At 38.2% G+C, this 13,693-nt stretch overlaps 1 protein-coding gene across 2 annotated transcripts in view; it reads left to right on the top strand.

Moving 5' to 3' along the window:
• LOC149172245 (protein HEAT INTOLERANT 4-like) overlaps window positions 1-13,693 on the top strand; it is an 87,110-nt gene that overhangs the window by 2,730 nt on the left and 70,687 nt on the right. For both annotated transcript variants that reach the window (XM_089424273.1, XM_089424272.1), the window contains 6 exons: window positions 415-723; window positions 943-981; window positions 4,621-4,674; window positions 4,878-4,941; window positions 5,125-5,183; window positions 5,289-5,413. In XM_089424273.1, coding sequence (XP_089280399.1) covers window positions 415-723; window positions 943-981; window positions 4,621-4,674; window positions 4,878-4,941; window positions 5,125-5,183; window positions 5,289-5,413 — 650 coding nt within the window. The remainder of the gene's footprint in view (window positions 1-414; window positions 724-942; window positions 982-4,620; window positions 4,675-4,877; window positions 4,942-5,124; window positions 5,184-5,288; window positions 5,414-13,693) is intronic.

The following is a 13,693-nucleotide window of genomic DNA, read 5'->3' as shown; positions in this document are numbered from 1 at the left end:
TTAAGACCATCATCTCTATTCATATTATTAGAAGATTTTTCAATTTCAATTGCCTCTTCAAGTGAAGAATCATGTGAAACATACTGCCCATCTCCACCTGTAATTCAAATATCCTTCCAAAAAGTAACTCAAAATTCATGGCAGTGTTCCCCATAGTTTATAGTAAATAATATTTAAAGATTTGCTTTACGTTCCCACAAGAAAGCCCTGTGGTCTCCTGTTTCATCTGCCATGCAGGTCCTTCAAAATTCCTCTCCTATAAAACTCCCAGTTTCCTGATCTTCTCTCCCAATATCTGTTTTATTTTTTCATCAAATATACATTGGAATTTATTGTAGTGAGGTGCTTGTTTTGTTGGTTTTCAATTTCAGTTTCAGTCTTGTAAGATATCCATCTGATTTTATTTTTTTTCAGAATATATCGAAGGTTTCTGCAATTGAAGATATGGCAAAACCTAAAGTTCAAAAAAGAAAGAAGGAGAAGGCAAGGTCTCCAGAGGGTGTTGTACCGACCTTGCCTTCTACAAAAAAGGGTCTGTCTACTGCACCCCCACCTAAAACCAAAAAGAGCAAGGAGGCAAAGCCTCCTGGGGATTCTGCACTGACTTTGCCTACTGCAAATGAGGCATGTTTTCCACGGGTTTCTGTGCCAACCTTTTCTAGTGCAAAAAAAGTCCAGTTTTCTGCTACACCACCTGAGATTATCCCTCACAGGAGAAATATGGTAAGCTCCTTTTTTAAAGTTTTCCTATTTTTCTTTTTAATGCCTTTTTTGTTTAGTTTTTGGGTTTGGAGATTTCGGAAGTATTTAAAACTTTATATTCTCATTCTGCTAGATGAGGGTGTGATATTTGGCCCATAATTTCTATTATGCCTGTGCCTAATAGAGTTAATTTTTTTGATAGTTATTTATTATAATTCATATGAAAGCTTGTATTTCCAGGATGATTTGTGGCAAGCTGCATTTCCCGTTGGCACTGAGGTTGGTACAATTCGCAAACCATTAAAATCCGAGTACTTGAGATTTCTGATTTATGCAGTTGTGTTGTTTATTGCTCTGTAAAAATGTGAATGGAAACTAATGCTCATTCATCTGGTTCTCCTGTTCAATTGGGCTTTTTGTTACTGTCAAAGAATGTAAGAAGGAACTTTTCTATGTTCTTCTCTTGGTTGGGTAGTTTTGATGCTTTTTGAGGATGAAACTAGCATCCCGGTGAACACACTTCTCATAGTTAATATGTTTTTGAGGGATTGTGAGGATAGAACTAGTTCCCTGATTGATCCACACTAAGATTTCTAGTTTGTCAAGAAAGTAAATCTGATGTCTGTCTCTTCATGCTGGCACATCGTACAAGTCAGTTTGGCTTTTGTCATCCTATTAGAGTATGAAGGGGAGATATGAATTTGGTCTTTTGTGATCTTGCGAGAGTACTTTGATGCTTCAAGTTGCCATATCCTACGACTGAATTTGGCTTTTGTCATCCTATAAGAGTATGAAGGAGAGATATGAACTTGGTCCTATGTGATCTTGTTAGAGTATGAAGGGCAACTAATATCCTCTCTAAGGACGCTTTCATGAATGGAACCACTGTGTCTGTGGATCTAAGTTGGTTTGGAGTTGGATATATATAAATAAATTTATAAGTAAGTGAATAACATAGTATTTTGCGAGAAAAAAGGGAATAAGACCCATAGATGACAATTTACAAGGAAAACCAAGTCTATATTAACTCTCATAGATGAGTACATTATGGTCGAGTTATGGTCGAGTTTCGGCGGGTACGGGTATGTCCTGGAACGTTGGGTTCCTAGAAGTTTCGTGCAACATAGCTGTGGATACAACTGGATTGGTGTACTCTGGCACTAGACTAAACCTTTCATAATTATAATTTATGAATTGTTCTAGTTAGATTTGTAAGATCATCTTAAATGGCCAATTAATCCTATCGTGAAACACATAAGATAATTTTTCTGGCCGACTTGATTGGTGTACTTTGGCACTAGACTAAACCTTTCATAATTATAATTTATGAATTGTTCTAGTTAGATTTGTAAGATCATCTTAAGTGGCTAGTGAATCCTATTGTGAAATCTAAATATATTAAGCAAAGTCTTTTGGTAGAAATCACATAAGATAATTTTTGGGTTCCTAGAAGTTTCGTGCAACATAGCTGTGGATACAACTGGATTGGTGTACTTTGGCACTAGACTAAACCTTTCATAATTATAATTTAAGAATTGTTCTAGTTAGATTTGTAAGATCATCTTAAATGGCCAGTTAATCCTATCGTGAAACACATAAGATAATTTTTCTCATCTTAAATGGCCAGTTAATCCTATCGTGAAACACATAAGATAATTTTTCTGGCCGACTTGATTGGTGTACTTTGGCAGTAGACTAAACCTTTCATAATTATAATTTATGAATTGTTCTAGTTAGATTTGTAAGATCATCTTAAATGGCCAGTGAATCCTATTGTGAAATCTAAATATATTAAGCAAAGCATTTCGGTAGAAATCACATAAGACGTGTTTCGAACCAACAAGTGTGGTTCATCATCAGGACCAGATGATGAATCACACTTGTTGGTTTGAAACACGTTGGCCAAATTTTTTTCTCTTATGTGATTTCTATCGAAAGACTTTGCTTAATTCATTATGGATCACATAAGCTTGAATAAGAAAAAATCTAAATATATCTTATATAGGTTAAGGTGAATTTACTTTCTAGATTTGAGCCGTGAAATCTAAATATATCTTATATAGTTCAAGGTGAATTTCATTTCTAGATTTTGTGAAATCTAAATATATTAAGCAAAGTATTTCGGTAGAAATCACATAAGACGTGTTTCGAACCAACAAGTGTGGTTCATCATCAGGACCAGATGATGAACCACACTTGTTGGTTTGAAACACGTTGGCCAAAAATTTTTCTCTTATGTGATTTCTATCGAAAGACTTTGCTTAATTCATTATGGATCACATAAGCTTGAATAAGAAAAAATCTAAATATATCTTCTATAGGTCAAGGTGAATTTCATTTCTAGATTATACAACTTGAGTGGTGTATTTCGGCACTAGACTAAACCTTTCATAATTATAATTTATGAATTGTTCTAGTTAGATTTGTAAGATTATCTTAAATGGCCAGTTAATCCTATTGTGAAATCTAAATATATCTTATAGAGGTCAAGGTGAATTTCATTTCTAGATTTAAGTTGAACTTGCTGGATGATTCGGATCCCTGTCTCCTTTTCCCTGCTTCTATCTCTATTGCTAAAGGTCAAGGTAAATTTCATTTCTAGATTTAAGCTGAGCTTGCTTGATGATTCGGATCCATGTCTCCTTTGCCCGCTTCTATCTCCATCGCCATCGAAGTTTAAACGTAGCAAGATTTGGCCATATTAACCTTTTCTGCATGGAAATTTGCAAATATGGTACGATCAACTCACATTAGATTGAATTTGATCCCATAAACTAATTATTTGATCCTTGTGGGCTCATAAACCCAAAAATTGGATTATTTCTCTGTTGTATTAGATATTTGAGGCTGAGCTCTCTCAAACTGTGAAAGAAAATGCATATTTTCATATCTATGAGATGTGTACTTGGAGCTGTACTGGATTTTTGTTGTTTCTTATTCTTCCCATATTGAATCATGTTCAAATTTGAATTCGTATACAAATATTGCCACTATGGTCTGAATTATGCATGCATTTAATGAGTTATTAAATTGATGACCTTTCAATTGCGTTTAATTGTACTTTAGCTTTGTTAAATCGTGATTTGTAATATCTACCAGATAGCACAAGGAGTCGTCAATTGGTGCTTCTGTGATTTTCTCACTTTGTGTAGGCATTCGTGATGAAAATATGTAAGCTTGAGTGCTCTACCTTGATACATGTCCATCCTTTGCATTTCTGTACTCACTTTGGACAGAGGTTTTCATGTGCGTTTGAAAACTTATTGTGCTTCTAAAAGTATTGATGCGTACATACAGTAGAGCTGCGAATGGAATTGCATACTTGATTTCGCATTTTGAGATGCCAATTTGTACTTTAATTTTCTTAAATTGTGATTTGCAATATCTACCAGAAAGCACAATGAGCCGTCAGTTGGTGCTTCGGTGATTTTCTCATTTTATGTAGGCACTTGTGATGAAAATATGTAAGCTTGAGTGCTCTACCTCGATACATGTCCACCCTTTGTATTTCTGTACACACTTTGGACACAAATATTTTCATGTGCATTTGAAAATTTACTATGATTCTAAAAGTATTGATGCTTTGTGCTTCGGTGATTTTCTCATCTTATGTAGGCACTCATGACAAAAATATGTAAGCTTGAGTGCTATGCCTTGATACACGTCAACCCTTTGTAATTCTGTACGCACTTTGGACTGAAATATTTTAATGTGCATTTAAAAACTTACTATGATTCTAAAAGTATTGATGCTCTATTTGAATAGAGCTGTGAATGGCATTGCATACTTATTTTGCATTTTGAGATGCCAACTTGGGTTGGGGATGAGGTCATTTGTGTAGGTATACTAGATATAAAATTACTACCCCTTCCACTACACTAAATAACTTTTCTAACTGTATCTGGTGTTAATGTACAGTGGGATAAGCTGGATACCCTTTACAAGATCCAGTGGGATTTTTCAAACTTGGAGGTAAGCATTAAGTTGGCTTGGTACGCTTGTTTCCACTTAAATCCAGTTATTTTCCTTATTGTGAAAATTTTTCTCCTATGATTTGGGAGTGTGGGATTAATGTTATTTTTCGTGTCTACAGCTTTTGGTGTATTGTCTATTAGTGTCTCATAAAGTTATTGCATTGTTACTTACCATTTATAATTTCCTCTAATTGTTTCCAGAATGCTCTTGAAGAAGGTGGGCTACTTTATGGGAAGAATGTTTATCTTTTTGGCTGTACAGAACGTAAGCCCTTGCTATTTTGTCTCCAATTTAGAGTTTGTAATTTACTTACTTTTTCTTTTCATTTTCAAGAGTTCAATCATTAGTAGGATTAAGGGCCATGCCTTTGTTCTACAGCGTTCTAGAGTTCGTTTTTCTCCATGAATTTTAACTTGGTATAGGCGTTATCTTTCCTTCTTTGTGCAGCTCAACTTGTACCTTTTGAAAACCAATTAAAAGTGGTCCACATACCAGTCACTGTGGCGGTATGCTTTTTGGCTTTCATATCTTTTTCTTTTGAAGCATTTTTATGTCAAGTCTTTGGTAATTTGATTATAAATTGCAAGCCTTAAAGCCTTATTTCTAGGCAGGTTGTTTCATCATTTCCTCCGTCTGATAAGATTGGCATCAAGTCTGTTCAAATGGAGGGTGAAACTATAGTGCCAATGAAGGAAATGAAGATGGATTGGGTTCCTTACATACCATTCTATGATAGGTATATCCAAATGTCCATTGATTTGGTGATATTTTGCACATAATTGTATATTGAAATGAAGTTTATGCTGCTATGATAGGTATATCCAAATGTCCATTTATTTGGTGATATTTGAACATAATTGCATATTTAAATGAAGTTTGGTAAGCTGCTATGATAGATATATCCAAATGCCCATTTATTTGGTGATTATTCTGCATATATTGTATATTTAAATGAATTTTGATAAACTGCTATTGTAGGTGTTAACACTCAACCATCTGGTTCCAAATATAGACTATGGAAGAGTTTATACTTGTAAGTGGAAGAGCTAAAGACAACTAGAGAGTACACTGTCACCTTATACAGTCTATCTGCATTTTGGGTTAGTGCTTACTAACATCAAAGGTGAATCCATATTCAATATGAAAAGAAAGTATGAACATGGAAGACAAAAAAACACTTCCAAATAGCAATTATATTTGCTGTTATATATGAATCAGACCTGAATTCTAAGTTACATCAATATGAACAGCAAGCAGTAGTGCAGATTTAAACCTAACAATGAACTTGTGCCTTGGAAATCATACAAATTATGTTAGAATGCTTCAATTATGCCCATAAAAATTCAGATCTCCACATAAAAATATAAAATATAGCAAGCTTTAAATTTGGAAATTAGCAACATTGACCTTAGTGCCTTCATTCTGTGGGCGATGAAGTAGAAAATTGGGTAGAAAATCAATTAAGTGGGAGCAATTCCCAAGGTTAGTTAGAATGCTTCAATTATGCCCATAAAAATTCAGATCTCCATATAAAAATATAAAATATAGCAAGCTTTAAATTTGGAAATTAGTAACAGTGACCTTAGTGCCTTGATTCCGTGGGCGATGAAGTAGAAAATTGGGTAGAAAATCAATTAAGTGGGAGTAATTCGCAAGGTTAGCAAACATTCAAGTAAGGTGAGCAAACACATCCAACAATTGAGATTTAGTTTCCAAATAAGATGGTACCTTTATTCCAAAGCTGCAAGTACTCCAAAGTTTGGGGATATTGGCTAACTTCAAAGCATTCTAAGGGATGTCAAATCACTTCCAAAGAACCTTCTCTCATGAATGATCAAGGATGAACTTCAAAGCATTCTAAGGGTTGTCAAATCACTTCCAAAGTACCTTCTCTTATGAATGAGAAAGGATGAATTCATGTGAACAAGGTGAGAGCAACCTCTAATTGTCAATGACTAGTTTGGGTGTGAAGACAAGAGAACTCAAACAATCACCTATCTCAACAACAAAAAGTGACTCTCTCTCCCTGCTACGTCCTTTATAGAACAAGCAAAGAGTTGTACAAATAGCATCACTATGAATGGAAGATAGAAGGATAACATAAGTGTAAGAAAAGCCTTCTCAACTAGGGTGCACGGGCAATATGATGCAGGAGCATCCAGCTAAGGGAGGTCATGGCTGGAGTGTTTGTCTTTGCAAACAGAAGTAGTTTCAGTTAGTTTTTTTAATTTTCATTTAAATTTCTAGTTAATGGTATTTCGGACTTTATGTTAGGTTTGACACTATTTCAGCCCACTATTTGTTTTTGTTTACATCCTTTTTATTTTTGTTTTTGTTTAAAAATTTACTTTTAGAATACAGTCAAGAAAGAACAGTTATCAAGGAATAACTAAATGTAACTACTGTCAGTTTAATAACTGTACAATGATCTTTACAAAAGAAAAGAGGAAAAAAACCACTGTAATTATCATCATAGTACTGAATAGAAACACACATGAAATCATTTTGAAAACAAACAAGAAACTCTGAATCCATAAATTGCAGCCTGAGTATTTTTTTTCCTAACTTAACAAAGATCATTTATCTTTACAAAAGAAAAGAGGAAAAAAACCACTGTAATTATCATCATAGTACTGAATAGAAACACACATGAAATCATTCTGAAAACAAACAAGAAACTCTGAATCCATAAATTGCAGCCTGAGTATTTTTTTTCCTAACTTAACAAAGATCATTTATCCATTTTATAACGAAGACAGAGAATGAATAACTAACACATGAGCAAAAAAGTATGCGGACAAGTTCAGCAAAACAACGGAGTGAGCGTGCAGAAGAATCAAGTAAATCACTGTAGAAGGAATATACAAATTCCTACAGGTACCAATAGAACTCATAACATTTCCTTTTACTATTTAATTATCAAAAAGAAATCACTGTGTATATATATTGATATCGAATACCTACAGTCCAAGATACAACTGCCCAAAAATACGGCTAAGTTACAGAACAGAGGTCTTGTACAACAGTGCCAAACAAAACTTCGAGTTTCCCATGGGACCAACATGAGCACAGTCTCCTAAAAACATAAATACAGTCGCATATACAACAACAGCCTGGAGGCATAAATTACAGGCTACGAACTAGGGAGGCCGAAGCCACTGCCCTCGAAAATAGACCAAGCAAGAAGCATAACCCTTCAAACAAATCGACAGAGGAACAACAAGGTGTGACCCTACCCGATACTTGTGTAGGTGTTAGGGCATGCGACCAGCCAACAGCGAGCCCAGCTCCATTTCCTGTCACGGCCACCAAAACGAAGCCATCAGCAACCAAGAGACAGAGTCGTGAAACAAGAAAACTGAAGACAGAGCCAAGGGTTAGGGAAGGCTCACTTACCAGAGCCGAGTTTTGCTAATGGAGGAAGGAAGCCGCGGGCCAAGGCCACAGTCGCAGAGCGCCCACTGCTCGCTAGGAGCAAGAACAGTCAACGATAGTCGAAAACGAGGCAGAATGTTAAAACATGGAGGGAGAGAGCTTACCTCTGTTTAGATCCTGGAATAACACTGAGAGTCGAGCTGCCCCACAACCATGACCTGCAGAAAAAAACCAAATTTACAGTCAAAACAGCGAGGTGGACATCTGAAAACCAGTAGCATAATCGAAACCAGAGAACAACAAGGACCCAAGATCATAACCAGAGCCTAATAAACATAAACCCACCACTGAGACCAGGGGTCCCGAAACTTTAGAACAAGCTGCAGAACAGAGGACATTGCCGAGTGTGTAAGCGAAACCTTGAGGAGCAGCGACCTGAGACAAAGTGGAAACACTCACCTCGATGGCGCAACAGAAGACCGGAGCAACAGTGGAATGAGCTGAGCTAGGGTTTCTTGGGTACAGTAAGAGGCGGGAGGAGCGAGCCCCAAGACCAGGACACTTGTCCTCAAATCAATCAAACCACAGTACCGCGCCTTAAAACCACACATCAAAACAAATCATCCACGAAATCCAAATAAATGATATGCTGTAGGTAATCAGGGTAGGGTCCCATCAATTTTTGGTATCAGAGCAGGTTAGAGTTAATTGTTTTTCTTTACAAAATGGAAGTCGGAAGAAGAGGTCGTGGCAGAGCTATTTGAAGGGTAGTAGATGAAGGATTGAGAGAAGAGATTAGGATCCTGAATGCCTGTTTGGCAGCAGTAGAAGCAGGAAGGAGAAGGGATCTTGAAGGAGGAGACGACAGTGATGAAGAAGCTGCAGTTACGACAGATGGATCAGATGAGGAAGGACCTGAAATCCGATTGTTAAGGTTAGTTTTATTGGCTAGTAGTAAGCCAAAGCCTGAGATTTCAAACTATGATGGTAGTTTGTCCACAGAAGTGCTGTTGGACTGGATTAGTGAGTTAGACAAATACTTTGAATGTGAGGAGATCAACGAAGATAGGAAAGTTAAATTCGCTGCCACCAAGTTAAAAGGACATGCGGCCTTATGGTGGGACAGTGTCCAAGCAGAAAGGAGAAGATCAAATAAGTTACCTATTAAAAAGTGGACCAGAATGGTCGCCAAGATGAAGGGTAAGTTTTTGCCCAAAGATTACCAGATTGCTCTGTATTGGCAGGTGCAGAATTTGAAGCAGAGAGGAATGACGGTGAAAGAATATACCGAAGAATTTTATCGGGTGAATCTGAGAGCTGGTTACATTGAAGACACCCCAGAAAAGACAACAAGGTTTGTGAATGGCCTAAGGTTGGAGATATTAGACGAGATAAGTATTCTTTCTCCAAAAACCATGGAGGAAGTAGACCGGAGTGCCTTAAAAGCAGAAGAAAAGATTGCAAGGAAGCAGAATGCCAGAAGAGGACGTGGATCTGGCAGAGGGAAAGGACAATCCTTTGGCAAAGGAAGGATTGCCAACAATAGTGAAGAAGGCAGCAGTTCAAAGACCTCAGGGACAACATAAAAGGAAGGTAGCACTAGGGGAGGAAGGCCATACCAGAGAGGAAGGGGTAATGGTAGAGGTAGAGGGGCTGCCTACCAGTGTTACAAGTGTCACAAGTGGAGGCACAGGTCCTTTAAGTGTCCAGAAGGCGAACAGGCTGGACAAAGAGGAGCATATGTTACTCAAACGGAGGAAGCAGAGGCACCGCCCCAAGAGGTAGAGAATGTACCAGAGACAGTAGAGGCCTTAGTCTTGAATATGGTACTGCTGAAATCGGCAAAGGAGAGAGCTGAACAAACCCAGAGAAAGGCATTATTCCGGACTGTGTGCAAGTCACATGGAAAATGTTGCAAACTGATTATAGACAATGGAAGCATTGATAATCTGGTTGCAACAGAGATGGTGGAGAAATTGGGTTTGAAAAAGTTGAAGCACCCAACTCCCTATAAGGTGTCTTGGTTACAGAAAGGTCATCAACCACTAGTTGATGAGCGGTTTGAGGTGGAGTTCCATATTGGCAAGTATAGGGACAAGGTGATTTGTGACATCATGCCCATGGATGTGTGTCATATTCTGCTAGGTAGACCATGGTAGTATGACCGAAAAGTTGTTCATGATGGAAAAACAAACTGTTACAAGTTTGTCAAGGATGGGATTAAGCATACCTTAGTACCCATCAAGGAAGAAGAAACAACAGAAACTAGTGGGACAAAAGTGCTGTTGATGTGAGGAAAAGAATTTTTAAAACAGATTGATGATAATGAGATAAAGTATGTCTTTGTAAGGAGACCGAGAGCAGTGCTGTTGCACACTAAAATTTTTGACTTGCTTGAAGAAATCCAGGATTTGTTGCAGGAATTCAGCGACATTATGGTGGATGATTTACTGGATAAGTTACCACCAAAGCGGAGTATCAGTCATCACATAGATTTCATTCCTGGAGCTAGTTTACCAAACAAAGCTGCTTACCGGATGAGTCCTAAGGACAATGAAGAGATCATGAAGTAGGTACAGGAATTGTTGGACAAAGGATTGATACAGGAAAGTTTAAGTCCCTGTGTGGTTTCGACAGTTTTAGCTCTCAAGAAAGGAGGCGAGTGGCGGATGTGTACGGATTCGAGAGCAATAAATAAAATTACTATCAGGTATAGGTTTCCATTGCTACAAATGCATGACATGATGGACTGCTTGAGTGGAGCAGCATATTTTTCGAAGATAGATATGAAGAGCGGATATCACCAAATTAGAATAAGAGAGGGGGACGAATGGAAAACAACTTTCAAAACCAATGAAGGTCTGTATGAATGGTTGGTGATGCCATTTGGGTTGAGTAACACCCCTAGCACTTTCATGCGCCTGATGAACGAGATGTTGAAGGAGTTCATTGGGAAATTCGTAATTGTGTATCTTGACGATACACTGATTTTCAGCAAGACCAAGGAAGAACATTTTCGACACGTTAGATATGTTTTGGAGAAGTTGCAGCAAAATAAGTTGCTGATAAATTTTAAAAAATGTTCTTTCTTTCAGAAGGAGTTAGTCTATTTGGGTTTTGTGATTGTAGAAAATGAGTTGAAAATGGACCCAGAAAAAGTTGCAGCTATACTTAGCTGGCCATCCCCTAAGAGTTTGTTCGAAGTTCGGAGTTTTCACGGGTTGGCAAGTTTCTATCGCAAGTTTATAAATAATTTTAGTGGAATCTGCGCACCCATGTTGGATACCATCAAAAAGGCAAGTCAACCTTTCCATTGGACTGAAGCTGCAGAGAAGAGCTTCCAGATATTGAAGAAGAAGATCACTGAAAGGCCAATTTTGAGGTTGCTTGATTTTAACAAACTTTTCCAAGTTCGTTGTGATGCCAGTGGTACAGCCATTGGAGCCGTACTCAGCCAAGAAGACAAACCAATAGCTTATTTCAGTGAAAAATTAAATGAAAGCAGGCAAAAATACACATCTTACGACAAGGAGTTTTATGCCGTCGTCCAAGCCTTGAAGCATTGGAGACATTATTTGTTGGGTAATGAGTTTGTCTTGTTTTCTAATAATTCTGCATTACAGTATGTTATGCAGCAACATAAGCTGAATCATAAACACGCAAAATGGGTGGAGTACTTGCAGAGTTTTACATTCGTATTGAAGCATATCAATGGTCAAGCCAACAAGGTAGCAGATGCACTAAGCAGAAGAGTTTTACTCTTACAGGAGAGCACGATACAAGTGTTGGGTTTTGAACACCTGAAGGACTTGTATTAAATAGATGCAGATTTCAAGGAGGCTTATGAAGCCTGCCAAAATCCCTTGTTGAAGAATAATAGTCCATGGCTGGACTATAACTTGCAGGAGGAGTTGCTATTCAAGGGAGGACAGCTTTGTGTTCCAGAATGTTCGATGAGGGAGAACATCATCCGGGAAAAACATAGTGGAGGCCTAGCTGGACATTTCGGCATTGATAAGACCTTGGATCAGCTCAGTCATTTTTATTACTGGCCGAAGATGCGAAGAGACGTGCAACGATATGTGACCAGGTGTAAGATATGTCAGTTGGCGAAAGGGCACAGTCAGAACACAGGGTTGTATACACCCTTACCTATTCCAAACAGACCGTGGGATTCAGTCAGTCTGGACTTTGTCCTGGGTCTGCCAAAAACACAGCGGGGTTTCGATTCCATCATGGTGGTGGTGGACCGTTTCTCCAAGATGGCACACTTCATCCCTTGCAGGAAAACCAGTGACGCTACCCATGTAGCACACTTGTTTTTCACTGAAGTCGTCAGACTGCATGGCTTACCCAAGTCCATTGTTTCCGACAGGGATGTGAAATTCACAGGACATTTCTGGCGCACCTTGTGGAAAAAGCTGGATACAAAGTTAAATTTCAACTCTGCTTATCACCCACAGACTGATGGGCAGATGGAGGTGGTGAATAGAAGCTTAGGAAACCTGCTGCGGAGTCTAGTTGGGGAAAATTCACGAATGTGGGATTGTGTACTTGCCCAAGCGGAATTTGCTTACAACGATTCACCAAATCGAAGCACAGGAAGTAGTCCTTTCTAGATCTTGTATGGAATGCATCCCTGACGAGTGCATGAGTTACGAGATTTGGGACAATTAGAGAGAAGTAGTGCTGACGGGGAAGATTTCATAAGAGCAATTAACGACCTACATGAGCAGGTGAAGTCAAAATTACAGGACAATAGTCAAAGGTACAAACAGAAAGTAGATCTGAAACGACGGGAGGTACAATTTAACGTGGGGGATCAAGTCCTAGCGCATCTGCGCAAAGAAAGATTCCCTAAGGGCGAATACAATAAGTTGAAATTTAAGAAAATTGGACCTTGCAAAATTTTGTCTGCAAATGCCTATGAGCTGCAATTGCCTCCAGGTATAGGAATATCGCCCATCTTTAATGTGGCAGATTTATTCCCATACACTGCTAGTCCTGAAGGGGACAGTTCGGCGCAGCCAAAACGGGATACCCAGGAAGAGAGTAGTTCGTGGATGAGACAAATGGCTTCAGCTCAGCCACTTGAAATCGAAGGAATTCTCGATACACAGGTGGCCAGGCGGACTCGAAGAAAGGAGTACCTACAGTACCTCATCAAGTGGAAGAACTGCCCTATTGAGGACAGTTTGTGGCTTGACGCAGGACAGATACAACGTGCAGGGTATTCTATTGAGGAGCTCATGGACCGGAGCCATGAATTTTCATCTACCCCGGGAGCCTGATGCAGGAGCATCCAGTTAAGGGAGGTCATGGCTGGAGTGTTTGTCTTTGCAAACAGAAGGAGTTTCAGTTAGTTTTTTTAATTTTCATTTAAATTTCTAGTTAACGGTATTTCGGACCTTATGTTAGGTTTGAGGCTGTCTCAACCCACTATTTGTTTTTGTTTACGTCCTTTTTATTTTTGTTTAAAAATTTACTTTTAGAATACAGTCAAGAAAGAACAGTTATCAAGGAATAACTAAATGTAACTAGTGTTAGTTTAATAACCGTACAATGATCTTTACAAAAAAAAGAGGAAAAAAACTACTGTGATTATCATCATAGTACTGAATAGAAACATGCATGAAATCAT

The sequence above is a fragment of the Pinus tabuliformis genome, chromosome 4_2 (assembly GCF_031772625.1).
Source record: "Pinus tabuliformis cultivar Carrire ecotype Pingquan chromosome 4_2, CPIR1, whole genome shotgun sequence".
Classification (NCBI taxonomy): Eukaryota; Viridiplantae; Streptophyta; class Pinopsida; order Pinales; family Pinaceae; genus Pinus; species Pinus tabuliformis.
This window is presented reverse-complemented; position numbering and strand designations above follow the sequence as displayed.